The sequence below is a fragment of the Brachypodium distachyon genome, chromosome 3 (genome assembly GCF_000005505.3).
Source record: "Brachypodium distachyon strain Bd21 chromosome 3, Brachypodium_distachyon_v3.0, whole genome shotgun sequence".
Lineage (NCBI taxonomy): Eukaryota > Viridiplantae > Streptophyta > Magnoliopsida > Poales > Poaceae > Brachypodium > Brachypodium distachyon.
The window spans coordinates 36,764,046-36,791,151 of record NC_016133.3 but is presented as its reverse complement, the minus strand read 5'-3'; the positions used below and the strand labels follow the sequence as shown (position 1 = coordinate 36,791,151).

General features: G+C 43.0%; 3 protein-coding genes and 1 non-coding gene across 15 annotated transcripts; 3 read left to right on the top strand and 1 right to left on the bottom strand.

The window, feature by feature from the left end:
• Positions 1–1,441: 1,441 nt before the first annotated feature.
• Positions 1,442–7,354, top strand: LOC100829506 (protein tesmin/TSO1-like CXC 6). Of its 3 annotated transcripts, XM_014900227.2 has the most exons (10): positions 1,442–1,620; positions 1,817–1,908; positions 2,296–2,826; positions 3,117–3,221; positions 4,179–4,362; positions 4,945–5,289; positions 5,521–5,603; positions 5,686–5,780; positions 6,255–6,659; positions 6,909–7,354. In XM_014900227.2, exons 3-10 carry the CDS (start codon positions 2,381–2,383, stop codon positions 6,935–6,937), a joined length of 1,692 nt encoding a protein of 563 aa, XP_014755713.1. In that variant the 5' UTR covers positions 1,442–1,620; positions 1,817–1,908; positions 2,296–2,380; the 3' UTR covers positions 6,938–7,354. The 3 variants fall into 3 exon arrangements, with proteins under 3 accessions (XP_014755713.1, XP_010235073.1, XP_014755714.1); XM_010236771.3 differs by lacking the exon at positions 1,817–1,908; XM_014900228.2 differs by lacking the exons at positions 1,817–1,908; positions 6,909–7,354 and adding an exon at positions 5,996–6,068 and having other exon boundaries at positions 6,255–6,281.
• A 473-nt stretch (positions 7,355–7,827) lies between these two features.
• Positions 7,828–7,912, top strand: TRNAY-GUA. The gene is given in 2 exon segments: positions 7,828–7,864; positions 7,877–7,912. It is a non-coding gene; the product is annotated as a tRNA-Tyr (tRNA).
• Positions 7,913–8,216: 304 nt separating this feature from the next.
• LOC100845314 (nucleobase-ascorbate transporter 2) lies at positions 8,217–13,623 on the bottom strand. 2 transcript variants are annotated; one of them, XM_014899931.2, is made up of 15 exons: positions 13,360–13,623; positions 12,321–12,458; positions 12,116–12,213; positions 11,919–11,985; positions 11,493–11,669; positions 11,285–11,385; positions 10,654–10,729; positions 10,059–10,303; positions 9,870–9,966; positions 9,685–9,771; positions 9,520–9,578; positions 9,291–9,382; positions 9,137–9,214; positions 8,847–9,007; positions 8,217–8,723 (listed from the first exon to the last, which is right to left on the bottom strand). In XM_014899931.2, exons 4-15 carry the CDS (start codon positions 11,931–11,933, stop codon positions 8,511–8,513), a joined length of 1,401 nt encoding a protein of 466 aa, XP_014755417.1. In that variant the 5' UTR covers positions 11,934–11,985; positions 12,116–12,213; positions 12,321–12,458; positions 13,360–13,623; the 3' UTR covers positions 8,217–8,510. The 2 variants fall into 2 exon arrangements, with proteins under 2 accessions (XP_014755417.1, XP_003574409.1); XM_003574361.4 differs by lacking the exon at positions 11,919–11,985 and having other exon boundaries at positions 12,931–13,619.
• Positions 13,624–14,828: 1,205 nt separating this feature from the next.
• Positions 14,829–21,005, top strand: LOC100845003 (sirohydrochlorin ferrochelatase, chloroplastic). 9 transcript variants are annotated; one of them, XR_002965055.1, is made up of 9 exons: positions 14,829–15,001; positions 15,674–15,823; positions 16,511–16,688; positions 16,806–17,011; positions 17,088–17,149; positions 19,150–19,260; positions 19,464–19,556; positions 20,184–20,645; positions 20,867–21,005. XR_002965055.1 is itself a non-coding variant. In XM_024461680.1 (9 exons), the coding sequence occupies exons 3-8, from the start codon at positions 16,624–16,626 to the stop codon at positions 20,286–20,288; spliced, it is 642 nt and encodes a 213-aa protein (XP_024317448.1). In that variant the 5' UTR covers positions 14,829–15,001; positions 15,674–15,823; positions 16,511–16,623; the 3' UTR covers positions 20,289–20,331; positions 20,468–20,826. The 9 variants fall into 9 exon arrangements, 8 of the variants coding, with proteins under 8 accessions (XP_024317448.1, XP_024317446.1, XP_024317445.1 ...); XM_024461680.1 differs by lacking the exon at positions 20,867–21,005 and having other exon boundaries at positions 20,184–20,331; positions 20,468–20,826; XM_024461678.1 differs by lacking the exon at positions 20,867–21,005 and adding an exon at positions 15,977–16,274 and having other exon boundaries at positions 16,514–16,688; positions 20,184–20,783.
• Positions 21,006–27,106: the final 6,101 nt, after the last annotated feature.

The window sequence follows — 27,106 nt, the reverse complement described above, 5'->3', positions numbered from 1 at the left end:
TTTTGGATCCTACTTGAATGATTACTAAAAGTTAGCATGTTCATGCTCTTTTGCAACTCTAGTTTGTTTTTCTTTCTTTTTTCTTTTTCGCTACCATTGGCAATAAGGCATAGAAAACTAAAACTTTGGCCAAAAATATTGGCTTGGCCAAAATTTGTAGCATGTTAACTTGTGCTAAAACCAAATACACACTACCGTAAACATATTCTAATGTCAATTTTTAGCTCGTTTGTGATATTATGCATAACCAAGATGTGGTTAGAGTTAACGCATGATGAATGAAAGCATGCAAAGTGAAAACCGACGCGAACCTAAAAAAGCTTAGTGACACACATCGTATGATGTGTAATGAAGTCTTCCAATAACAAGTCCTATGTTCGCATATTTATTTCGAGACAACAAAAACAACAACGATGTCTTATGGGATTATTGGAACCATCATAAACTCGTACTTATCATATTCATTATCTTAGTCATCTGCCTTTGCTATATGGGTTCGATCGCCGAAGAGCAAGCATAACGGGGTTTGCTCGCTATATATGTCCTTGCCTAACAACAACAGTTTGATCTCCCCTTTGGTCTGTATATGTGGTATTGTGAAGGCTCCAAATACCAGCTAGCTCCAGCACTACTATGTGGTTGGTTAAGTAAATTGGTTGCAATTTATATCAAGGTTGTATCAAGTAACGACAACAATAGTTTGGCATCTAAAACCCGACGTCATGTATCTCTTGCCTTCCTCTTCTTCCAACATATCGAACTATTTTGAGTAGTCTTGTCTCTTTCACTGTTGCTGCTTATGTATTGTCACCTCCTCAACTCGTCATATTTGGCGGTGACCACCATCAAATCAAACATTCCTTCTATCCCAGCCCTGGTAGATCGCACCCCCCCCCCCCCTTTTCTCACGCTTTGCTATATAATTCAAAATTCTCATGTGGTTGGGATGATCTTCTAGTTTTTTTTTGAAAGATATGATCTTGTACTTTACCCTTGTTGGTGAACGATGTATCCGTTTTGATGATGAATAAACTAGCCTGAATGCCATTCCTAAAAGAAACTCTAAAGGCATTGTAATATGGTTCCCTCTATTTTATTTTTATTAGACGCTCAGACTTTTGAATCTTACAACCGATTAGTACTTTTTTTTTGAACGGTAGCACTTTGAGAAAAATTGAAATCGCAAGGCAGAATCCAAATAGCAAACTGGCAAAGACGGTACCAAAACCATTATACCAAAACGGCAAACCCAACAGGTGGGACCCACCATTTGCCGATCCCACTTCGAGAAGTCCAACCGCCTGGTGCTACCCTCCCCGTCGGATGAGCGCCCTGCCCGGGAACGGCGAATCCAACGGTCGAGCACGATTTTTGCTTTTCAAAACGAGTAGGCGCCGTCAGCAGCTATAAATACCCTGCTCCCGTCTCTCTCTCCCTCGAACTCGAAACGGAGTGACACGCACCAGCACCACTGTGCAAAGCGCAACCTCCCAGAACCAAAAGCACCCTCTTCTCTCATCCACGGCCCACCTCGCTGCTTCCGCCGCGCCGCCACCGGCTGGTCCTCTTCATCGGATATTCTCCGTCGCCCGGTTCTACCTCAGGCGCATAGCAGATGAGGTTCTTCCCAAACTTTGCTGCGTTTTTTTTTTCGCGAGGATTTTAGTTTTTTATTCTTCTGGGCATTATCCGCGACGGGTTCATGGGGAATTGGGGATCCGTTCTGAGATGTTGCGCCCTGAGTGAGTGTCGTGGTCCCTCATATGATTTTCTTTTGCTTATTAGGATTTTAGTTTTGATTATGTATTTTCGGCAGGGTGGCCAGGTCGTTTTATGAGGAAAACTTTGGGGATTCGGGGTGAAATGTCAGCGCTACGAGAGTTCAGATCTCTTCAGGGTTAACGAATGGTAACCGTTTGGTTCAGTTTTGTTGTGGAGGGGATTTTGTATTTGGGCATTCTGTTGGTTAATTTGATCAGGGGGATATGGTGTGTTCAGACTTCAGAGAGTCTGGTGTCGGATTATCGCCGAATGCTCTGTGGGCTCCAACGGATTTTGTGGGTTTAGGGTTTTTATAGTTTTTGCGCTAAATAGTTTGTTTTTTCAATTTTCGATTTGAGATGAAGTTTGCACCTACGCGACCGACCAATTGAATCAGGAACCGGCTAGCATCATCTATGGTTCCCCAGTTCCCCTTTTCATACCTGAAGATCAAAATAACCCAGTTCAACTTTCTCATGGATAGCGCCCCGTTTAAGTACTGATCATTCACAATTGAACTTTCTGTGTTGCCAGGTGATCTCGTACTCAGAGATGACAGTACAATAACCCAACAGGGCTTTAATCTAGCCCCGCATGTGGATCTAAAAGCTGGCAGGCAATGGACAAGCCACCAAACCATCCTCACGATTCAGTGCAGCTAGACTTCGCCTCTGTTTTTTATGCCGGCAAGCCAGAGATTGCGGCAACAGCCGCAGCGCTCTCCCATGCACTTGGGCCGCCCAGACAGCCTCCTCACCGTCAACTCATGCCGTTGAAGGTGAAGGTACAGTCATCGCTGCCACCGTGGCCTCCGGTACTATGGCCTACAGCAATCGCTGGGAAGCATCCTATGCCATTCCCTACTCCACCTCCAGCTAAGAAGCTGCAGGTGCGTCGAAGTCCACCTGTGCTGCCGCAAGATTTGCCATTGTCGGCTGCAAAATTACCACTACCAGGGGTGCAGGTGCAGCGTCCATTGCAACAGGCATCCCCATTTCTTACACAATTGTTGCCGAAGATGGAGGTGCCGATACTGTTGCCGATGCATGCAACCTCTGTAGGCGTGTGAGCTCTCTCTCCCTGCTGCGTAATTTATTAAGGGCCAAACCATATAAGGAGATGTGATGTTTGGTTGAACGAATTGAAATTCTTATTGATTCTACATTGGCTTTTTGTTTTCTTATGTGAAGAAAGTGACTGCTGGTATCTTGTGTTCGGAAATGTTTGTCCGACTGCCATTATATATGCTTCTAAGATGTGGCTAGAAACTTATCTGAAGGAGTAGAAACTCTTTATAATATAATGGGACTTCTTCCTATCTTTGTTGATTGTTGAAAATTTTCTGATCTCTTCAGGATGTTGAATTCTCGATATCCATGGAGTGAAACATCATCCGAATCAATAAATGGGACACCGAGGAGGAAAAACTGCAAGTGCAAAAACTCGAAGTGTCTGAAGCTGTAGGTTCCCTTTTTGAAGTAATACTGTAGGTTCCTTTATAATATTCTTCTAAATGATGTGTAGCATAGGAAAACTGTTGCAATTGCAGTTGCCATTTTGGTTACCATTTAGTGCTTATTTTACACTATATTGTTTATTGTGAAAATCTCAGTGGCTGTACATGCATCACATGTGCGTCTGCTTCCTTTCTACCAACCAATCACCAAATGCTAATAATAAAGGGGGTGCCTGATTGATACTGAATTTAAGATTCCTACTCGCTCTTGTTATAGCTTTGGTCCTATTTGAGTTTGCTTTCCAAAAATTCCAAAAAATACCCTGTCAGTGGAATAGGAAAATGAATGACTGCAACAACCTGCAAATGCATTTTTCATACTTCCATATTCCAATTACTATAAATATGAAGCCTAGAGCAGACCCTTCAGAATTATAGAACACAAACTCTAGCATGAAATTCTGAAAGATGACACTACTAAGAAGATAACTCTAGCGACTAGAGTGGATCACCAGGGAGTTTATGTCCCGGTTTGGGTGGCGTGCTAGCTCTAGACTTCTTAGTTTGTAGATCGGTTCTCCGTGTGGCCTGTCACACTTGTGGATGTGGTCATGTTTTTTCAATTGTTGAGAATAATGTACGACTTTAGGCTGTATGCATTCTGAATGCAGAGGCCGGAGGTAATAAAGCTTCCATTATCTAAAAAAAATGTGCCTGTTTTCATTTGAAGGTTGATTTTAGAAGCTCTAGCTTGTTTGCTGCGTGCGTTCTTTTATTCCGTGAACAGATTATCCTAGAGTTGTACAGCAATGAGATGCTGTATTTTGACTTTGTGAACGCTTGCATTACTGATGAACTCTTTCCATTCTCTCAAGTCTCACAGTTGGTGGCCCCTACTATTTTTTAATAACAAGCCCTTTAGAAGTCTACTGATTGGTCTTTTGATTGAATGCATATCTAGGTATTGTGACTGTTTTGCATCAGGCAGATACTGCAATGATGATTGCAACTGCAAAAACTGTTGTAACGATGTTAGTCATGAGACTGCAAGACAGGATGCTATCAATGCTGTGATGGAAAGGAATCCTGTGGCCTTTATGCCCAAAATTGGGAATATCCCTCGACATGCAGCCCAGAACCGTGAGGTAGTGCACAATGTATCCTTTTCAAGATTGGCTTATGAATTTGTCCATATTCTCTAGTTGCTGTAGAGCTTTGCTATGTATATCATTTAAGAAAAATACTTGCTTGTCTGTATGGAAAATACAACGTAATAACGCAAAGAAAAGGGAAGTGGCCTTGTAAATAACAGTGAAAATAATGGTCTGGGGTTAAGACTCATATGCCTATTTTAGACAAAGTGCCACATCATTATTTACCTGCACATTTTGCTTAAATTTTATACTTTGTGTATTTTGAGCGAGCTTTCTGTGTTTTAGGAACCAACAATGACAGAAAAACGTAATCTGGTCACCTAGAACTTCCGATCATAGTAATTAATTTATGTTTTTTCATTACCTGACTACTTGTTGGTACATTTCAGTAATTGCTTAAAATGGACAAACGTGATTATGGTTCTCTTTTAACAATTAATAACCATTGACCATAAGCACATGATTAACGAAAGAGTCATATTAGAACATGCCAGATGCTGAGTTGTGTAGTGTGTGTAAATATGTTTTTATTGCCGTATCAAGTATGAAATCCATTCTGTCTTTACATTCCAGTACAGAGCAGCAGAAGGCCCTCGTGTGGGTAAACACATGAAGGGGTGTCAGTGCAAGAGGTCAGAGTGCCTGAAGAAGTACTGTGAGTGCTTTCAATCTAATGTTCTCTGTTCAGAGAACTGTAAATGTACGGATTGCAAGAACTATGAGAGCAGTGAAGATATGAAAGAAATGCGTCGCATGACCCAGCAGCATGGTGTCTATGTACATCACGTGCAGAATCTTGCTTTGAAGGGAATGATTGGACCATCTGCTGTCCTTCCTCGTGCAGCAGAAAAGTTCTCCGGTCTCTCAGTGGCTTCACTAGGCAGAGACCAGCCCATTAACAACAACGATTCTTCACAAGTAATTCTATTACAGCACATTTTTCATAATTGCATGACATCTGCTTTCATTATATTGTCTCAGAAAGCGACTTAAGCTATGTACTGCAGCAGCCAAGAACATGTGGTGTCTTCTGGATAGGCAACTGGATGATTAGTAACTTAAATGTTAAAATTGATATTTTGCGTAAAATAAAGGTAAAAAAGATAAACTCTGGTTATTAACACATCTATTTGATTCGCCCCATTTCAGGTGCTTTCGCCTTTACTAACTTCTGTTCCTACAGAAGACACTGAAAGTTCTGTCAGATTAGGACGCCATGGGGTTACTTACAGGTGACACTCTACCCATTATTATAGCCGATTTCTCATTTGCACTCCTTTCATTTGATTGTCTAATATATATTTCTTTCTAAAGGACACTTTTAGCTGACATTATCCAGATAGAGGATGTCAATGTGCTCTGTAAAGTCTTGGTTCTAGTATCAAGGCAAGCTGCCGGAGCATTTCTAGGTACTATTCTATCCAAATCAATAACCATAGCAGTGATCCTGATACGTGATTCATTAAATAAACATTATCGGAGCATATTATGCTTGCTAGTACAAATTCTTGTATGACCATTCCATTCATCTTGAGGTCATGTTTTACTAAATGAATTGTTGATTTGCCATCAGCTGTTGGGAAGTATAGTGTAGAATACTGAGACCTTTGCACACTCAATTCAGGGGAATTGCTTTGCCGCTCTACCTAAAGAAAATTTGCACATACCTTAAAGTGGAAGCTGCTATTGGACTCTAGGTGCAAATCTTCTGATTTTGCTTCACTTTGCTACTAAAAGTACAAAGTGCCCGCAAGATGCTAATGTAGAGACTTTGGATGTTTGCTATGTCTTCACATGAGCACCTGCAGCATGAAGCTTTATTGCTAGTGGTATATTTACATGTAATCATGAAATATTTTTTCTGAAGTTCATCAATGTTTCAGATTCAGGTTTTAAGGAAAACACCAACATAAAGAAATTAGATCGAGCAGAGAGTCACATTCCTTCCACAAACCATGACAGAAAAGCAGTTCAGAAACAACATGATGAACAACTGTGCTCACTGGGAAACAGTTTAATAGCAGTTCCTCTTTCTGAAGGAAGGGCAGGAATGCCAAGATCTGACCCTTCTGATACATGGAAGGATAACAGAAGATCTGTGTCTCCTGGAACCCAGGCACTGATGTGTAATGAGCAAGATATGTTTGTCCACACGTCAAGTGTTGCAGGTGCAATTCTCTCAACCACTAAAGAGAACCTGTCAGAAATTTACATAGAGCAAGAGAAGCGTGTACTGACAAACCTCCTTGACTTTCTTCGTGAGCTTGCAAAGTCTGGAAGGCTTCAAGGTGAGTGTTGGCACTAGCATGCCGTTCATAAGTTCTGTAGATGTGTAGTAGCTAGTATCTGTGTATGAGATGTTGAAAGCATATAAACCTGTGGGTTTTTTTCTTCTGAAAAAGAGGTGGAAGGTTTGCCTCATTTCATTAATTAAGAGAGGGTTCAAACATGACGAGAACGAAGTAGTTCTTCATTCATTACCAGCACATCATCTGGAGAGTAAGTATCCAAATTTAACTGCTTTTTTATTTCGGCAGAAGAGAAGCGCTCTCTTCGATGTCACTGAAGGTGCCATGAGCAAACTTTTGTCGGCGGCAGTTGCAATCGTCCATAATTGCTGAGATCACTAGGATTGGACAAACAATCCGACAATCGCGCCATTCTCCAGCAAGTATCAAATCACCAGATCGATATTGAAAGGAAACATCTCAGTTCTAGAAGCAGGATCAGCAGCTTAGTGCCATGGAAATGCAGTAATCAAAACAAGCATTTCATTTCATAGGAAACCTGAGACTGCCGTTTTGGTCCTCACAGCACCTTAACGACAGTTTTCTTCTCCTTTTTCACTCAGTATTCGTGTACGTTCTTGAGTAATAGAGTTACCTTGCCAAATGAAGTGTCATATCCTTATCCTCCTTTACTAATGCCATGAATCAAAGGAATGGTTAAAATGACTTGAGCAGAAGATGGAATGTTTTTTTAACGTTTGGGTGTTCCACAGCAGTTCATGCCGGCCTTGTGTCTGAAAGATGTGAAAAAATTATTTACAAAGTCGGTTGGTCTTGTGACTTGTGCTAGCGTGACAACTGACAGGTATTGATCTCAGACTTGTTTGTTCAGAATGACATGAGCAGCCGAGATGGCCTATCTGCTGGTTATACTGCCGATTCCAGGCTCCCAGCGGAGATGGGTGGACAGATTGTTCTTGTTGCCTTGTTGACATCTGCCTCTCAAACACGAAGCGCGGTTCAATCAGTCAATGTCTGACGGTTGACGGGTCTTGGCCCTGAGGAATTATGAATGTCTTTTCTGGGACTCTTACATTTACGACGCCCGGCCGCAAATTTCCCGAAGGCAAAAGGTTCATTCTCTCTAGCAGAGCGAGACTGTAGAATTTGTTGATACATACTCTGTATTAGCCTATATTATAGTTTAGTGAGGTTCAGCTATCACAAACCGACCTTAGCTCAGTTGGTAGAGCGGAGGACTGTAGTCGTTGCAGATAATCCTTAGGTCGCTGGTTCGAATCCGGCAGGTCGGATTTTATTTTCTTTAGCATAGTGATCAAGATTAGCATAGTCTTTAGCATAGTGATCAAATAACATTTTTGTTGGAATCTTGGACCAAAATCCATTATGTTTTATTTCCGTGTCGTTTTACATGTTAGTTGAAGTTCCTACGGCTAACAACGTCAAACGAAAGTTAAGAAATTCAAAGTCCCTGCCTAGTTTTTATCCCTGGCCCTTGGGCCTTTGGGTGGCAAATGGAAATTTTCTCGTCATGCTCCCGAGAGAAATCACAATTATGCTTGTGCCAGGGATGGATGAACCAGTCATACAATGAACAAGATAAATGAAGTGCAGAACAATTGAATTCTCATTTCTCACAGTGAGCCACCACAATCCTCCTGAAACCACAGATGGTCTCCCAATAGAACCAGCCGATCCTTTCCTTTCTTGCCAGCAAGGCTTTTAGGCTTGGACTTCCGGTTAGCATCAAATAAAGCATCTCTTTGCTCTACTTCTACACCTACTGCTACTCTTCTACATGGAAGCCAACCATAATTACAACCTTGGAGAGTGGCTAGATCCACTCAATGCTGGGGTTCATCCTAATAACCAAACCTACCGTCGTCTCTCTCAAGATGGCGGGAAGAACCGGTTGAGGTTGAAGGGCAGGGTGTAGAACTCCTCGTTCCGGCTGTCCCCGCGGAACGTCCTGAACCTCTCCCACCACTGCATCCCACGGTCCCTTGCTGCGTCCCTCACCTCCAGTGTGTTGTCAAGGGCCACCGCGATGATGAGTGCAACAGTCGGAGGCGAGGAGAAGATGGTGTTGATGTAGTCGTTGAACTGTTTGTTGCACACAGCACACAAAAGGGGGCATAAATTTCAGTTCAGAACACTCAGACCTGCAGAAAGTTTATGTCTAATGGAGGATAGTTTTCAGTGGGCAGGAATATATATAATACGAACCCATCCGGCTCTTGTGTGCGCGGGGCCCTGCTGTGAGCTCATGGTGTAGCGGAAGAAGTACTCCGGGATGGACATGCCGAGGAATAGCGAGATACCGATGATGAAGAGGCTGCGCATGGAGTTCATGTTGGTGAACTGCATAAAGGAGAGCCCCACAGCACCTGGAAAGACGAGAGGAAGAGGAAAGTTATTACTACCCTACCAAAACGTCTTACCTTAAGGAACAGAGGTAGTACAAAGGTAAATAAAACGTAGTGATAAGATTTCTTTTGACATCTGGAAATGCTTACCAACATAGCCAAACATGACGCAATATATGGCGGCAAATATCGTGAATGGGATAGAGGCGAATAGCCCTCCAAATCGCCCTGCAATCATGAAAAAGTTTCAGTACAAGACCTTTTTGACATATAACATCAATTTACTCTGGCAAAAATGTACTACCTAGGATGGAGAAGAAGATCATGAAACCCGCGGAGATCTGAATCACTCTTCTACTACCAATCCTGGTTGATCCAAGAAAGCCAACGTTCTCACTGTATATGGCAATGGGAGATGCATAATGTTAGGTATATAACTGCAATAGCACTATTTGACAATAGGAGATGCATAATGCATGATACTGCATATGATACCAGAATGTGAACTTGTTCTGACAAATAAGAATACTTACACAGAGACAGTGGAGCCAGCCACAGTACCAAATAGCCCATCGAATAACAGTCCAATCCCCTGATTGTTCACATATTTGAACATAAAAGAGTAAGAAATTATATTCTCTGAGTTCTCTGATCAGTGGAAGAAAAATCGATAGATTCATCTATGAGAAGAAACCAACCTGCCATCCAATGCCTCTACTCAGAACATATGGTGGTGGCGGTGTTGCGCTTGCCAACCGGGCAGCAGCCTTGAATGCTCCAGTTGACTGCAATGCTCAAAATATTGTCAACAAAATCATATCAGCATAATTTAAGCTATATATTTCTAGAAACTATGGATGAGCCTCAAGGAATGAAATTTTACCTCTACTAATGATACCATCACAGCAGACATCATACCGAATGCATGATCCGCACTGAAAGTAGGCGGTCCCCATTGCAATGGGTATGGGATACTAATCCTGAAGAAAATTTCAAATATCGCTCAGTAGGGTTGAAAGGGATTCATGAACATAGGGCAGTGACATACTGACGTCTTTATCAATGTAAATACCAGTCCGCGGAGGCTATGAGATTAGCACGGTCAGTACGGCAGTTGACTTGGGTGGCCAGCGAGCTATGCTTGTACGCCCCGCTCACCGTGAGGATGTGGGCATATACCCATACAAGGGCAATTGAGATGACCAGTGAGAACCTCTCAAGTATCGGAAGATGACGCACTTGTACATGCTTCAGATATAGCGAAAGTGCAACAAACAGGACTAGCATTGGAAGACCAATCTCCACGCACCTCCCCATCTAACAACATAACATTCATATATGAGCTAAATAATTCAGTAAGCAAATCCAGGACATGTTAGATGTTTTCCCAGATGTAGATTCTCATATAAAACACTCAAATAAGATAATAGAAATATCATAGAAAGAAATATTTCGACTTCCAATTTCAACCACATGAAGTGACTCCAAGAGAGCTCTTAAAAGCACCCAAATATGAAGCATATGTTCTGAACTTTATTTATAGATAAAGGTTCAGCCTTATATATATGTTCTGATAGTACAAGCAACAAGCCATCGATAACAATAAAAGAAACTTTTCATTGTTAACAAGAGAACAACTCGACAAAGAAACAGCAGTAGGACTTTACCAATGGGAATCCTCTCTCGAAAAGGCCAAGCCCAACCAAAGCAACCACAGGAACCATCCCAAGTGGGCTGAAGAACCTGCAGCATGCACATCCAAACAACATCCTGAGATTCTTATCATCAGTCCGAAGGTTGCAGTATGTCTCGTTACTTTTTGGCTAATTCCCGCCCTTTGATTAGTATGTAGGTGCCCCTTTTTTCTAAAGTGATGCTCGCCTCAAACTGAGTGAAAAGTGGGTTGCCTAAGGACCGAGCGCTAGCATAAATATCATCAGGGCATAATCTACTGATTAAGTGACTTTGAATTACGCCAAAAGTTGATATTTTTGGCTAATTCCTGCCCTTTGATTAGTAGTATGTAGGCATCCTACTAATCTGCATGTGCCCCTAATGTCAACACTCAACAGCCATCATGCCAAAAGTTGCACATACCAAAAGGTAGGGAAATTGTCAGACGAACCTCCCCTCTACTTGCATATAAAATAACTAACACACTGCTCAGTTTCATTGTCACTTGCTCATACAAGTTAAGATGAGAAGAAAATTACTATCTGTTGGTACGGACCAGGGAAGTATTTGAATAAATTGGATCGGATAATACATCAATTTAACTGGATGGAGTTGTATATGTACCTGGAGCATATCCCCCACAACTGGCTGTAGCCAAGAACTATTTGAATGCAGGAGGATATTATCAAGGCCCCCTGTGTGGCTCTCATAGTCATGATGAACCTCTGCAAGTAGAAGAAGGAAGCATGCACCATGTAATATGAAATTGTGGTTTCAAAATGAGGTTTAATGAACTTAATCAACTAGAAGGCTAAAGGTATTTCATGCTTACTGTATGGTCATCAGCTATTTGTGTCAATGAGGGGTCTCGGATTATTGATATGACTGGGATCACAAATGCATAGGAGCCTCCGATGATGGTCGGAAGCCGAGTTCCAAATAGAGTCTGTAGCAGTGTGTTGATTCCAGTCACAAACAGCATTGTTTGAACCACCTTTGCCTTGTCATGCTGGGAGTCAACAAAACGGATAAGCGTGTACACATCAGGATAGGATAGGTTCCACCAAACCAGTAACAACACTATCCAAAAAGGAAGCTGTATAAATGCAAGTCAGCCACTACTTCGAGGATGCTCAAACTATCAGACAGCTCAAGCACACCATCCGTGTGAACATCCTGAGATGCTAACTGGAACATGAAATACTAATTCTTTTTTTTCATACTAATAAATTGTAGCAGCTACCTATGAAGTACATACCAAATCAAGTTGCATGCTCTAGTAAATCTTATTGTTACACATGACCTGCTGGCCAGAAAGGCATGATCTGAAATTCAGAAATTATTTCAAGCTAAACACAAGAATAACTTGCATAAAGCAGACAGGTATTTTCTATTTAAAAAAAACAGGTATGGAAAAGATGACATAACATTATTAAACAGTAGAAAGATTCTCACAGCGTTTCCACCCATGAGAGGAACCAAGAATGTGGGGATCATCACTGCAGTCCCCAGGCAAAGGATGTAATGCTGAAACCCCAGGGCAACTGCCTCCCCTGTACCATCCAGAAAGAACCCAAGATTAATACCATACATGAAGAAAATAGATGAATGAATCAGACAAAAGTCTAGTCATGCACTTGAGCAGAATGCGGATGCTTACCCCATGAAGGGTTGGAGTCTATGCAGTACTCCAAACCCTGAAGCTGGTCCATGGGTGGATGACTCACCTCCTCTGGCTTCATATCAGCCATCCCCAAACAAAGTATCTTGCCACTTTGCTCTTTTTCTTCAAGGTGATCTAAATAGTTGTAACAATGAACAAGTAAGAAGAGAAAACTGCTTTCACATTTGATTCCTCTGGGCAGTTTAGTAAGGTGGGAAAGCAGTAAAGATGCAAGTTGGATTAGCTTTATTGGCCTAGAAGAATCGGATGCCTCAGGAAATTCCCCAGGAAAATAAAAATAATAAAATGTCGAGTACCCCTGAAGTCTACAAACAATCTGGTTGGCTTGCAAAAATGATCTCAATCCCCCCAAAGATATGAGACTAAAATTGCAAAGCATGAGTGATAAGAACTTGTACTCCAGGCCCAGGCAGGGACCAGGGTACCAACGTTATATATGGACCTAAACACAAGGTACGTGTAGCAACGTTACATATGGACTTAACAAGTTATTAAAACACAAAAGAGGGGAAGGAGTTCAGTAGTACTCCATAGCTCAGAAGGAATCAAGAAACCAAGAGGAGGAACACCAAAGGAAAATGCTCACCGATCGAGTCCCCACAAAAAATGCTCACTCGAAGGAGTCCCCAACGAAGGCTGGCCAACAGCGAGAAGCAGCAAGGTTACGGTCTTTACGGAGCAACCAGGATATATGGCGCAGAGAAAGGCGGCGCGAGCTCTGTTGGCCGGAGACAGAAACGCAGAAGGCCAATGGGGTACGGGGTTTTACTGGGCAGATTTTCCAGGGGAGGGGAGGAGGAAGAAGGCCGAGGCGTTTAGTGGGAAGTGCCTCAAGTACCAGAGTGAGTGAGGGAGGAAGGGAGAACCGGAGAATGAATGCTCGTGCAGTGTTCGGGGAATTGTCAACAAAGAAAGCTCTGGGGGAATCAAAAGTAGCAGGCCGTAGAATAGAAGAAGAAAAGGCACAAATGCAAAAGGCAGAGAGAGAGAGAGAGTGAGAGTGGGGAAGAGGAACCTTCTCTCTCTAAAAGCTCCCCCTACTCGCAAACGCCATGTACTGCATATGTGGTTTGCTCTGCCTCCATTACTGCCATCCTCTGAGCTCGCCTTCCTCTTTCCCGGCTGGGGTTCTTTTCTTTACCACCCTCTCGTTGTTTCTGTCTAGGTGAGGAATAAATGGGGCACTTTGGTCGTCAGAGCTGAGATTGTACCCAGCTGTGAAATGTAGGAATTCACGCGGGACTGTTACTACTAGGCTGGGCAAACATTTACGCGGCAGTGGAGTTATCTCGCAGAGCTGGCTGTCGCCTGGCCGCTGGTGGGAATCGCCCGTTGGAATTTCTTCATGACCGAATTGCCCTTCGGGACCGGAGGGGACGGGGGACGCATGGATAGCCCTGGCTGCAACTATATTCAGCTGAATTGATTTTGCAATTTTACATCAAAACATCACAAAATTGGTTGGCTAAATACTCCCTCCGTTTCATAACTCTTGTCGAAATATTACATGTATCTGAACATTTTTTAGAAATAAATACATCCAGTTTTGTCAAATTAGGAATAGATAACAAAATAAAGAGGAGTGATTTGAGGTTTCACTTTCATTCATCCGATTTTGGTTCGACGACGTGCTCGTTGGTCATGGCTGCATAGTTGGAATGGACTTGATAGATCCGCCTGATGAAAATCGGATGCAAAAGATCGTACGTGAAGCAGGATCCATTTCCAATTTTTCAATGAGCAGAGGTTTTGTTTAGTAGGTCGTCAAAAATAAAATAAAAACAGATAGTGCAATATAGATTTACGTTGCCAACTGGCAAGGGCAGCCTGGCCTGAAACATCTTTGCCTCGCCGTCACGAGATGCTTGACTCATTAAGCTCATGCTCGTTGAGCTAACAAGCTGAAAGCCTAAAACTCTTGTTCGACTCAGTTCGTTAACCTCTTAAGCATTCGAGCGCTCCTAAGAATTACATGCCAGATCGCTAGCACACTGCGGGCACGCACACACACACAAGCGGTTTATCCATTAGCACTAGACAATGGAGACCGCGACTGAGATGGAGTGGGCGATTGGGCGAGCGGACAACGGAGCCAGGATGGATTAGGCGAGCGGAGGACGAAGTCAGATGAAAAGTAGCCGCCGTCTCTCCAGTTGCCCGGAGTCGCAATCGCATGGGATGCCAAAGCCAGAAGCTTGTGTGGTCAAAACCATAACCACCTCAGTTCAGTGTGCCGGGCCTTTTTCCTAAATCAGGCCCGTGGGCCAAACTGACACGGCACGATTTCATTTTGTGCCACCCGTTCCGTGCTGGCCCATCGCCAGCTAGTACCCGGCCCGGCCGTCGTTCGCCAGGCTTAGCGGGGAACAACCGAACAAAGGCTTCCCCTAAAAAAAAATGCGGTGGAATGGGAAAGGAAGAGGATAACGTGGAATTAGAGCAACTCCAGGAGAAGCCCCATCAGGCCCCCAATAGCTATATTTGGAGGATTTCGGCTCAAAAACGCTCTCCAGGAGAAGCCCTGTCCCGTTCCCCATATGGAGGCGTCCCCGATATCTCGCTCGGGATCCCTCATCTGAAGGATCGAGGTCGGGATCCCCCATCCCTCAACCGCCGACGGTGAAGCCTCCTTCCCGCGTAATCCTCCTCTCCTCCAGGTACACGTCTTCGCCATCGTCTCCTTCTTCCTGTTCTTCTTGCTTCGCCCGAGTGAATGGCGGCCCAGATCTGAGAGGAACGGGAGGAGACTCGGTAGGGGAGAGGGACGGGCACGGGGTGGCCACGGCAAGGCCAGGGGCGCCGGGGCACTGGGCTGACGGGTGACGGCGCAGTGCGCATGGGGAAGGAAGAAGGGGCGCGGGGGAGGAGGGAAGCGGCGCAGGTGGATGGCGGCGCTGAGCATGGGAATTGGGGAGGAGGGAGCGGCGCGGGGGCAGGGGCGCAGGTGGCCGGCGGCGCTGGGGCTGGGCATGGCGTGGGCTTGCCGAAGTAGGAGGGGTCGCTGGCTGCGCTGGGCATGGGAATGGACCGGCGCTGGAGAAGGAAGGGGCGCAGGGCCGCAGGGGAGGGGCGCGGGGGAGGGAAGGGAAGGGCGCGGTGGAGGGAGGAGGAGCGGAGGGGAGGGGCAGGGGTAGGTGAGGCTGGTGGCGCTGCTGTCCAGAGGAGGAGCAGAGGGGAAGATGGTGCTCGGGCAGGGATTGGGAGAAGGAGATGGTGCGGCTGGATTGGGAATGCACTGGATTTTTTTTCATTCTTCCATATGACATTGCAAATTGAGTAAAATTCTGTACAAATAGATTGATATTTGTATACCATTTCTGAAATTACAGAGTATTGTGATGGATTCTCAAGATGATACAATGGGTATGTATACCAGTTTATTGAGTGAGCGCGTCGTCGTTGATGAAGTTTGGGATGACACTCAAAATTACAGCCCATTTGGAGAGCAACCAATTCCAAATGAAATTGTTACTCCTCTGGTGAGACCAAACAACAAGAGATCCAAAAAATAAAACATTTTTATTTTAATTATATGCGTTCAAATATACGATTTCAAATAAACTCATTTGAAATATTGAAGTTTAGAAAATCGGTTGGAAGATATGAATATTATATAGACAAATGAATTATAGGGGATGGTATTTGGGGAATCTGCTGAAGAGAGTTGGGATTTGGGGGAGGCAAATGGGATAGGGGATCCCAATATATGAGATTTGGGGGATGAGATATAGGGCATCTGCTGGAGTTGCTCTTAGAAATGTGCCCTTCGGACGAGGTCAGACAAACTTGGAAACATGAACCCCGTCGCTTGTCTTCGTCTCCGAGCGAGCGCCGCCACCCCTCCCTTCTTCCCATCCCACTGCCGAGCACCGCCCCAGCCCCCTCGCTCCGTCTCTCGTCTTCCTCCTCGTGCGAGCACCTCCAGCGCAGGTATCTATCTCCCTTCGTTTCTCTCGCTCCCGTCACCCCACGAACAGATCCCGCCCTTTAGCTCCCCGTTCCATCTCCTTAATATTCGCCAATTCGTAACTGAGGCAAAAATCAAGGTAGGGCAGTCGACCTACCCTACCGGGTCCTCCGCCCTTGGTCATATTGTATTTTGCAGTGTCTAAAGAGCATGGTTTCATCAGAAATTATTACCCCCACTAAAAAATTCTCCCATGCAGAAGGTGTCTATTGAATCCGACTTTCGGCATTGCCTCCTCAGAAGATATAGAGGGGTCTTTCAGCCCTCTACTTTTACATTACTCAAGCATCGCGGGGGTGCTCTAATAGGTCTATGCACCCTGTGTCCATCTCCTTACAACACTTCACTGCAAATCCGACACACAAATTTTCCTCAAGGTAAATTTTGCCAGCTGACCTGTATTCAATTCAATTTATTGGCCACCGATGAATAACTGTCATTTGCTCTATCTTGTGTTGCCTTCAGTTTTAATTCTGTTTCTTGTTTATTTGCAGCAGGAGCACTCATGTGAGGCATTCCTGTGACTTTGTCAAGCTGACGACAGTTAAAGGAAATAGAGGACACCAGGCTATGAATTCCAGACCAGATTCTCCTTCCAGGTCTGAAACGACTGGAGGACAGGATTATACTGTGGGAGAAAATGATGGTGTGATAATAGTCGATCATGGGTCACGTCGTCAGGAATCTAATCTCATGCTAAGTAATGGACTGGTTATTTTCCTTGAGTTACTGGTGTTTCTCATGGCTTATCCTCATGAATTTCTTGAAAATTGCAGACGATTTTGTTACAATGTTCAGGGCAAGGACTGGCTACAGGATTGTTGAACCAGCTCATATGGTATGTTTATTGCTCTTGCATTTTTGTGAAATATTGAATAATGAGGTTCAAATTCTGAACATGTTAAGCTTTGCTTGAAGCTTATGGGTGTGGCCTTACCTTAGTTCGGAAATTATCATGCTGCAACAGATTTTCGGTTTTGTGAATGAATAGCATGGAATGTGAGGAAAGAACTGAAAAGGAGAAAATATTTAAGAAACCAAACAGACAGAAGTGAGATCCTTTTTCGCTTCATTAATTATTTTGCCTTTGTATTTTGAACAAAAATGTGTAGGGCCAGAAATAATGCGACATCGAGTTAGTACCAAGCTGTAACTTTCCGGTCATTGCCTGTTATGCAAAGCGCAAGCGGTCCGCTCTCTTTGTAATTATCCCCTATTTGGAGTGACCATGTATAATTGGTTAGTTTGTACATTTGGGTTTGGTTCAGTTAAAACCATTAAAGACATGTGTTTCTTAGTATCTCTTGGTATCAATTAATTACATATATTCAGCCGTCCTTCTGGCTGAGTAGCATAAAATATAATATGCTTCCATTCTATTACGATGTTTGCATAGTGTAATTTAGATTAATCAGCGAAATGCCTAAACCGTCTACATAAAAAGGCAGTAGAGTTGAACCCTAGATGCAGGTCTCCATCAGTCTAAACCCTTTGGATGGCATTGATGCATGTTAGATAACATAAATATGGATATGGATGTCCACAGAATCCAGCCTAGCGAAAACTCAGAAGCTGAAAGTGATCCCAGTCTCGGTTTAGTATCAAGGAGGTCTATCTTCACGCTTTTCATGGAGACTTGACTAAAACTATATACTCCGTATTTGTTTGGGACAAGTAACCATGAACCAGTAGATAACTAACTAGTTTTGTATAAGCACATATCAAAGTACCTGACTCCTGCATCCAATTTTCAAATTTGAAGTTCGAAGCCATGCATATCTGTTGCCAACTTCCACCAAGGGACAATTAGAGTTCAGGTTCATATCACATGGTATTATAGCTGAGAATACAAAATATTTACTCATAAAGATCTGAGATGGTGATGGTTCATTCACCCTCACTGAAATTACCCCTTGAGTTGCCAAGAAATTAATTACCATAAATATCATACATTTTGTGCAGTGGAGACATACGTATCATCATGTTTTGATTAATTGATTCGATTGATGTATCTTTTGTGATATTTTTTGTTTTGCAAAATTAGGGACTCTGAATCTATGATGACACAAGCGTTTAAACAACTCATGTTATAAAAGAAGTTTCCATAGCAACGCACAAGAATTTAGCTAGCATAGTCATCAGCTTTTTTAGGTAGTGAACCTCTGTGTCATCTGCCACTTGTTCATGTTTCTAATGCTTGTTTGGTGGCTTATAAGTAATGTAAATGTGTAGTTCCAAGTACTAAATTATACTCTTTTTTTCCTGAAGTTCAAGTATTCTTATAAAACTATTCCTAAAGGATATTTGTTATTGGGAGTCTACTTGCTGATTGGAAACCAATTTTGGGAGCTGTTTAGCCAGCATTGAAGTTAGCCTTTGGTGTTCTGTGTTTAGTGTTCCACTTAAAAGGTCGTGCCTGTGTAAACGGCAAGTAGAACCAATTTTCTGATATATTCATCTATTTAGTAATTTGGCCAAATCAGCACTTGTTCAGGAAAGGCAACATTGAGTCCTGAGTCCTGACATATGGCATGGCTCATGTTAGCAGCAAAGTGATATCACACTTCTTTCTATATTTAACTAGTGATGTATATTATCAGTACCTAAACTAGCCATTTAGGCGTTTGTTGCTTAAAATTGCCCAGACAGATATATTACCAAACTTTCTTTCGTTTCAATTTTTTATTCTCCAATTGTTTTTCTTTGTAGTACCAAATTTCATGGGCTGAAGAAGTGAATCATACTATTATTTAGTTTATATTTCTATGTTTGGGGATAGTATTTTTTTCGCTTTATGATGCATGAAGTAGCTGAATTTGTGCTTTTGACAAAATGAAGGAGCTAGCTGAGCCTACTATCAAGGAAGCATTTGGAAAATGTGTGCAGCAAGGAGCATCCCGTGTTATTGTCAGTCCATATTTCCTTTCCCCTGGACGACACTGGAAGCAAGTATGTCCTTGAGTTATTTAAGATTGGCAATGCTCAATGTTAAAGGTGTTAAGGACTTAAGTCTATTCAGGTTCTTAAAATGTTTAGTACAGAAGAAGATAGCGGCATCTATCTTCTATCTTGGATTCTTGGCATGTTATTATGGCTATAGTGATACAACAGTTCTCAACTTCTCATGCAATTTGGAACTGTTTTTTCCTCAGGATATCCCTTCTTTAGCAGCAGAAGCCTCTAAAGAGCATTCGAACGTGCCCTACATCATCACTGCTCCTCTTGGATTGCATGAGCTTATGGTGGTGTGTGCACATTAATTCCCCTCTAGATTCTTCTAGATTATATCTTATCACATTCAGTAGTCTGTTTTTCTGCAAGTTATTAATGAAAAAGCACACTAGGTGCCTACTGAAAATGGAATGTCAAATTTTCGTGATGAGTATATATACTAGAATGTCCATCCTTTTGACGATTTACTACATTTTATCTTGAAGGACTGTTGCAATATTTCATTAAAAAGGGTGAGTAGATTTTTATCTGTTATTAATGAAAACTTTGGAATCAGTAAATGGTATTTTATTTCCTCATTCTTGTTTACATGGAAGGTTTGACGCTGAACTGTAAATCCAGAAGTCATTGAACACACTACTATAAACCATTTTTTGTCTTGAACTGCTATCATGCCTTAACTTACCATTTCCAGTTAAAAGTCTAGCTTTCTTGTAAAATTTTACCTCTAGATCACTCTAGTTCATTATGTGATCACTTTCTTGCTATATTAGTTAATGTGGGACAGTATTACCAAGTTGGATATCTCAAGTTACCGTGCTAATTTCTTTTATTTTGTCACTGATAGCAACTGAAAAACACGAATGCTCGATGCCGCTCTTTTGCTCATCAGTTATTCAATTCTCATACATGTTTTGCAGGATGTTATGAACGATCGCATCAAGTACTGCCTGCGGCATGTTGGCGGTGATGCCGATGAGTGCACAGTATGTGCTGGGACTGGAAAGTGCCGCCTCTACTCTTGATGCCCAAGTCGTTCCACGTACTTTGCTGGAAGTTGAATCTGTGGTATAATTTTGGCAATTGTATTTGAAGCGATCTTGCTTTACGCTTATCAGCAGCACAAAACCCGATCTTGTACCAGCTAAACTAGAAGTCTAGAACCATGTACTGTTGGTCTCAGCGGTTTTGTTCAATCTTGTAGATGTGGAATGTCTCCATTCAGTTCTTCGGTCTGGGGCTCTGGGCACATTTTTTTTTCAAGTTTCTGGACCCACGTGCGATCCAAAACTGCACTTGTGCTACAACAATCACATACAAGTAACGCCGAGGCTGTACCACTCCCAGTATCTGTCCCCATCGTGCTAGTGGATCATGCACAGGTATCTGCTGTGCCGTCAATCTTCACTTTGGCTTACTGTGTCTTCTTACAGGGAGAGAGTTGATTAGCAGAAAAATATATACTATTTTATGTCTAGCACTGACTGATTGGATGTGATCTCATGACACCTTTTCTTTTTTTTTTCTCTCTCTCTACTTTATGTCTGCCAGAGTTCTATTTTATTTCTCGTTTCTTCTCTAATATATTTTGTTTTTTCCGTAGATGCACATTTTGGAGAACCATTTATTTCTTTTGTAGAGTACTATGTTTATGCCTTAGTACATATTTCATCACGTCAGGTACGTATGTACACCAAACATGGTACATAAACAAGTTTTTAAGTACAGTACATTATATAATATATGACATGTACCTTATCAGTTTTTAAGTACCTCGTGTACACGAACTTGTGAGACGAGTACATACGAGTACATCGTAGGGTACATCAGATGTATCACGAAAAAATCATTGTATGAGCATCTCTCAAAGCTTCGTACCTCTTATGAGATGAGTACATCGTAAGTACATCACATCTACCTTAACAATTTCGTACTCCCTCCGTCTCATAATTTTTGACAGAGGGAGTATCTCTTATGAGATGAGTACATCACATATACCTTAATCAAGAAACAAGTACATAGATCAAATAAATTCAAAATTACCAAGAAACAAGCACATAGATCATTATGAGACGAGTATATCATTTCGTACATCACATGTACCTTAACCAAGAAACAAGTACATATATCATATAAAATCAAAATCAGGAAAAAACAAGTACATAGATCAACCAAAAAACAAATACATGTATCAAAATCATCTAGAAACAAGTACACACGACCATGTACATGTGCCAATACAACCGAGTAAATGGAGCACCGAGGGAAACAAGTACATGCATCTTGTACCAGTACATACTCACCATCACCATGTACCGAGACAGGGGTGGGGGTAGATCGATGGCAAGAAGGCGAAGGAAAGCGAAATCTGCGAGGAAATTGATCGATACCAACTTCAGGTTATTGGGGAGCTTCTGGCGCTTGAGGCGGTGGTACTCGAAGCAGGTGAGGCCCTTGAGCTCCTCGTCATCGTCATCGGAGACGGACCAAGGGACACCTCCTTCACCTCCCCAGCGCTCAGGGGCGTCCACATCCCTGGTCGCGAGGGCAGACACGGGAGGGGCTGGGGTTCCGGTCGCGGCGGCGGACACGAGCAGGGCGGGGGAAACGGCAGAGCCTTGCGCCTGAGCCCGCCTAGAGCTCGTTGCCTTGCCACTGGCGGCAGCGCGGAGAGGTTGAGAGAGATACAGGAAAGGTGGGCTCGAGAGAGGGAGAGAGCCAGGGAAAGGAGGGAGAGAGATGGGAAAAAGGGGAGCTGGGTCCTGGGTGGGTACGTGTGCCAGAGATTAGCAGAGTGTGCCAGAGAGATTAGAAAAAGGAAAGGGACACGTGGTGACCAAAGACGATGGAGGCATGTAGGTGGGGTGGGTAGTTTTGCACATACAAGCGTGCAGATAGGTTGCATAAAGTTAGTAAAATGTTGGTGCCAGTGGACCGAGAGGAATAGGAGTCATGCTGAAAGACCCACAACAGTTGATGAACCGCAGTATACGGCGAGACATCATGTTTCTGAATGGAAGATTATGATTGGAAAGAAGCAATGGAGTGTTCTATCAAACGGAGCAGATCTGGATGCCACCTCCTACTGAATATATTAAGATCAATACTGATGGTGCTTTTGGAGCTAATAATTCAGGGACTGGAGGATTGTGTGGCGTGGGCAGAGGTGAAGACGGGACTGCAATCTTCCATGCCTTGTAGGCAGGCTATTTGCCGTCAGTTGTTACGGCTTCCATGCTGAAACGCTGGCTATGCTACAGGCAATAAAGTATGCAGATGGATGTGATTTTGATCATGTCATCTTTGCTACAGATTGTTCCACCCTTGCGGCCTTCTCCAAGACCTGCAGACTAATGAGTTCGTCGACTTGGCTCTAGTGGGTATGCTTCTATTCTATGGGAGGCAAAATGTGTTTTAAGCCTTGCTAATTTTCAGTTTTGTTGCCCTCGGTCTCGTAGTTTTCATGGTGACCATGTGGTATGGTCCGAGAACTTCCCTGGTGTTATAACTGTGTTGTGGTTTGTGATTTAGGCCCTATTTGTTTGGACTTCTGCGCGCTGAGAAGCACGTCCGGAGGTGCTTCTTAGCTTCATGTGTAAACGGAAGAAGTGCTTTTGAGATTGCTGAAAATACCAAAAACTGAAGCAGAATCCCAAACAAACAGGGTCTTAGCAGCGCGCACAATCTGATTGGATATATGTATTCCTGTCAAAATTAAAATGCGCACAAATGTCGTGATTGACTGCACGCGCTCAACTTCTCACAGCGCAAGACACGACAAATAGCGAGACTCCTGCATGCTCCATTTTTTCTCACTTCTCGTCTCCCTAGAGCAGCCTCTCAACTTCGTGTCACGCCCAAGGCTCCTGCCGTCATCTCCATGATCTATACTTACTCTCTCTTTTTCTGTTTGCAAGACCCATCTCAAAAACCTCAAATTTTTAGTATGCAAACCCATTTGTCTTGAAAACAATAAAATTTGGGTTCCCAATGTAAAGTCAACAGATGGTTGAAAGAACATATGTGCATATATATTTAATTAATGATTAGTCTTGTATTTCTTGGTTAACGCGAATTACTCTCTCCATCCACAGATAAATGTACTTCTAAGTTTTGTCATAAATAAAAAATATCAAAGTTCGACCGATTTTATTGAAAACAGTAGTTACATTTATGACATGTCATTATATCCATTTTGAAATATAGTTTCATAAGATACCGATTTGATGTCATATGGGTTGCTACTTTTTTCAACAAAGTTGGCCAAATTTGAAAAAGTTTGACTCAAGACAAAACCTAAAAGTACACTTTTTTGTGGACGAATGGAATAGAAGATGGGCCGCATAATCTGAAAGGGAGAGAGAGTAGAAAAGTGCAAGAGCATCCCTAGCAGATCCCGCATATGGCTCACCGCATCCGGTTATTCAATTTTTGGGCCAAAATCGAGCCCAAGCAGAAACCCCAAACCAGCCCGGCCTGGAAAAAGGGATTCGGATTACCGAATCCGCACCTCCGAGCGTTGTATATTTAGGGCTCGGAGGGGCCGTTTCGGTACCAAATCCGAACCCGTCCGTCGCCAAATCCAATGCGCCGCCGCCCTCTCCTCCAACTCCGGAGAGCAATTGCCGCCACCATCCTCCTCCATTTCCGGCAATGGTGCACTCAAGGCACTCCTACCGCGCTTCTCCTCGCCGCGGCGGCCGTACCCTCTCCATCGGCGGGAGGGGAAACCCTAGGGGCAGGTGCGGCCGCGGTGGAGCGAATGAGCACGCGGCGGTACGACGGCGCTCCATCGACGCATGGCGTTGCGGTGCCCGCAAATGGGAGAAACACCACCACCTGAGCCGCGATGCCGAGCGCCGCTCCCAGGCCTACCTGCTGGAAGAAGCTCGGTTGGTGGCGGCGGAGGCGGGGAGTTCCGGCGGCGCACGCATGCCGCGGTGTGAGGAGCCCGAGTCCTCTCACGCCATCATGCGCAGCCGCGCCTTCTCGTCGTCGGAGGAGGAGAACGAGGAGGAGGAAGAGGCGCAGCAGCTGGAGGAGGAGGAGGACCCGCGGTACCTCGCGGCAATCCCGGCGACCATCGTCACCAGAGACGAGGAGGATGCCTGCCGCAAGAAGGAGGATGCCGAGGACCCGGACATCGAACTCACCATTGTGGAATCCAAGAAGGCGATTCCACCGGGGAGGGAGCTCATCATCGTTTCGGATGATGAGTAGGCGGCGAGGGGAAGGACGGGGTAGCGAGGAGAAGACGTCGTCGGAACTGAAGAAGCAGCCGTCAGAGTAGAAAAATGAGCCGGCGGTGACAAGAAGCACATTTTGTTTTTGTTAATTGCTCCTCCGCTAACTATTAGGTAGTATATTTTGTGTAAATGATGAACTCTACTTCTAATAGTTGATGAATGATAGTAGATGATGAACTTTTTTCTGTTATGAATTCAGTATATGTTCTGCGAGAAGTTATGTTCAACTGAATATCTGGATACTCATGCTATCCGGATCGCTGTTTTGGGGTATCTACTAGAGTTACTCTAAGTAGTAATTTTCATCCAGGTAGATATGGTGCGCTTTCATCACTCAAATTTCTGGCCTGTAATTAAATTTGTGTGACACATGTAAACTCATTGGCTTGAGATATGTTGTTTTCATTTCATTTTATTTTGGTCCTAAGAAGGAGTTTGTTAAACCTTTAGCACTTTTTATTTAACAGTCAATTTCACAAATAATTCGATCAACGAAAAACCATATACCATGCAACGAGAAGAACCAACGTATTTTTACTTGCTGTTAGGTTATTAGCAAAGAACTTTCGGTGGCAATAATCTCCCACTGGTGCAAAAAAAAAGTTGAAATCGTGAGGTAATTAGGACATCTTCAACAAGAGGTACATAGAAGGTACTTATGTTCTTTCTCTTACTTTTTGATCTAAGTTGGAACAAAAAGTAAAGATATGGTATGCTGCAAAAATAACAACTTTGACACAAGAACCAATAATGAGAAAAATATAATTCAACTAGCTAGGAACCCGTGCGTTCTACGGAAAATGAAATACAAATACAAAAGATAAATTAAAATTATCATAAGCTTATTAACAAAAACCTAGTCATCATTCCATTGTACTGAACGGGTGACACAAACTAATCTTCTATATCTAAGTAGGAGAATCTCACTACTTGATTTCTCTCATCATGCAAGCATGGCACATCATCACGTCATTAATGTGTTCACACCTATTTAGTGGGAAACTCATTTTTTTCACATGCATGCATGCTACTTTTCATCAACCTATCTGCACTGAGGAATCTATCATACAATTTCATTATGTGTTTTTAATTTTGAATTCTCTTTTGTTGTTACTCAATTTTAATCATGCATGTTAACTAAGTATTTCCGTGACAACGTGCGGGCATTATCTAGTTAGTATAGTACAACGCCCGTGCAATAATTAAACTGCCATTCTTGTTGTTTTTGGTCTTGTGACAACATGTCTTCCAATGATACAAGTCATACAACAGCTACGATGCGGCATGAGCGAGCAACCGAAATCTTCCGAGGATGGACGAACACGAAACTTTTTTTTGTGCAAATCATCACCTAAAAGGCTACAAATGCAGAGAGAGGGAAGCACTGCAGAAGAAAATAGACATTCATTTAACACAATAGCAGTCATACCCATGGTTAGTTCAGTACTAAAAACTAATCAGACAAAACAGTTATAAACTTATTACTTTATTGAATGAGTTGCTGCTTGGCACACCACAGATTCATGATATCGTGGTGCTTTTGCTAAACAAATAAACCGGCGTCGGGCTATTCAAACAAAAAACAAGGGGGTCAACAGATGACTAAACTATCTTGGTTTCTCGGTTAACCATTCAATGCAACAACCTCTGTAGGTATGCTAAGATCTTCTAGCAACTCCACAAGCAGCACATCGCCACGAGCCTTTCTATTTTAGGACTATATAAAAAAGTAGTACTGTACTTAGTTATACCAATAACAAAGTTCTCCAAAAAAAGGGGACAGAATAAGTCAGTAAGCATTAGGCTAAAGAGTTACACCTGCGTTAGTCCTTTAGTCATGTTTCTTCCAGTGCAAATCAGACCAAAATGCCTATTTAAAAATAAAAGGACGATTAAAATCATCAACATCGTTAAAGCGAATACATGGAGATATTGGGAACTTATCAACCAAACAAACATTGTTTACACATAAGTAAACACAATTAAAATTTCATGCTTTCCTTGACCTAAATGAAAGCATCAGAGCACTAATGTAATGGAATTTGTGTAACTACAAAACAAATGCACCTGGAATTTGTGTATTACATGCCCTTCTAATGTGGATCATGAAAGCTGGCGGGCATGCCTGTGCTGCATCTTATGGCATATCTGGAAAGCTCGCAATGACTTGGTTTTTAACCATCTTGACTGCACCCCCCGCGACATTCTCTGCAGGTGTGCGATGGACATGGCGATTTTGAGTCACCATTACTCATCTAATGCTAATAAGGATAATTTCTTGCTCGTTCGGTCCTTTGTACTCTCATGTGTCTAGCTCCTGCCCCCTCGTTTTGTTTGTATTATCCTTCTCTTTGTATCCGTTCGCCAAACTCACAAATGTGATTCAGATTAAAAGTATGATTGGAGATCACATGGCAGTGCACAATGTAAATTGACCACATGGTAGCGTAATATGCAATATCACATTAGTTAAATGTAGAAAGTATGGTCACCATTTGGAATTTCTCCATGCTGTGTTGCACTGACAAATGTGACAGTACTTTGGGTGGGATGTTCAATTCTTGGGTGTTGGGCGGGCGTTTCATCACCTGTCCATA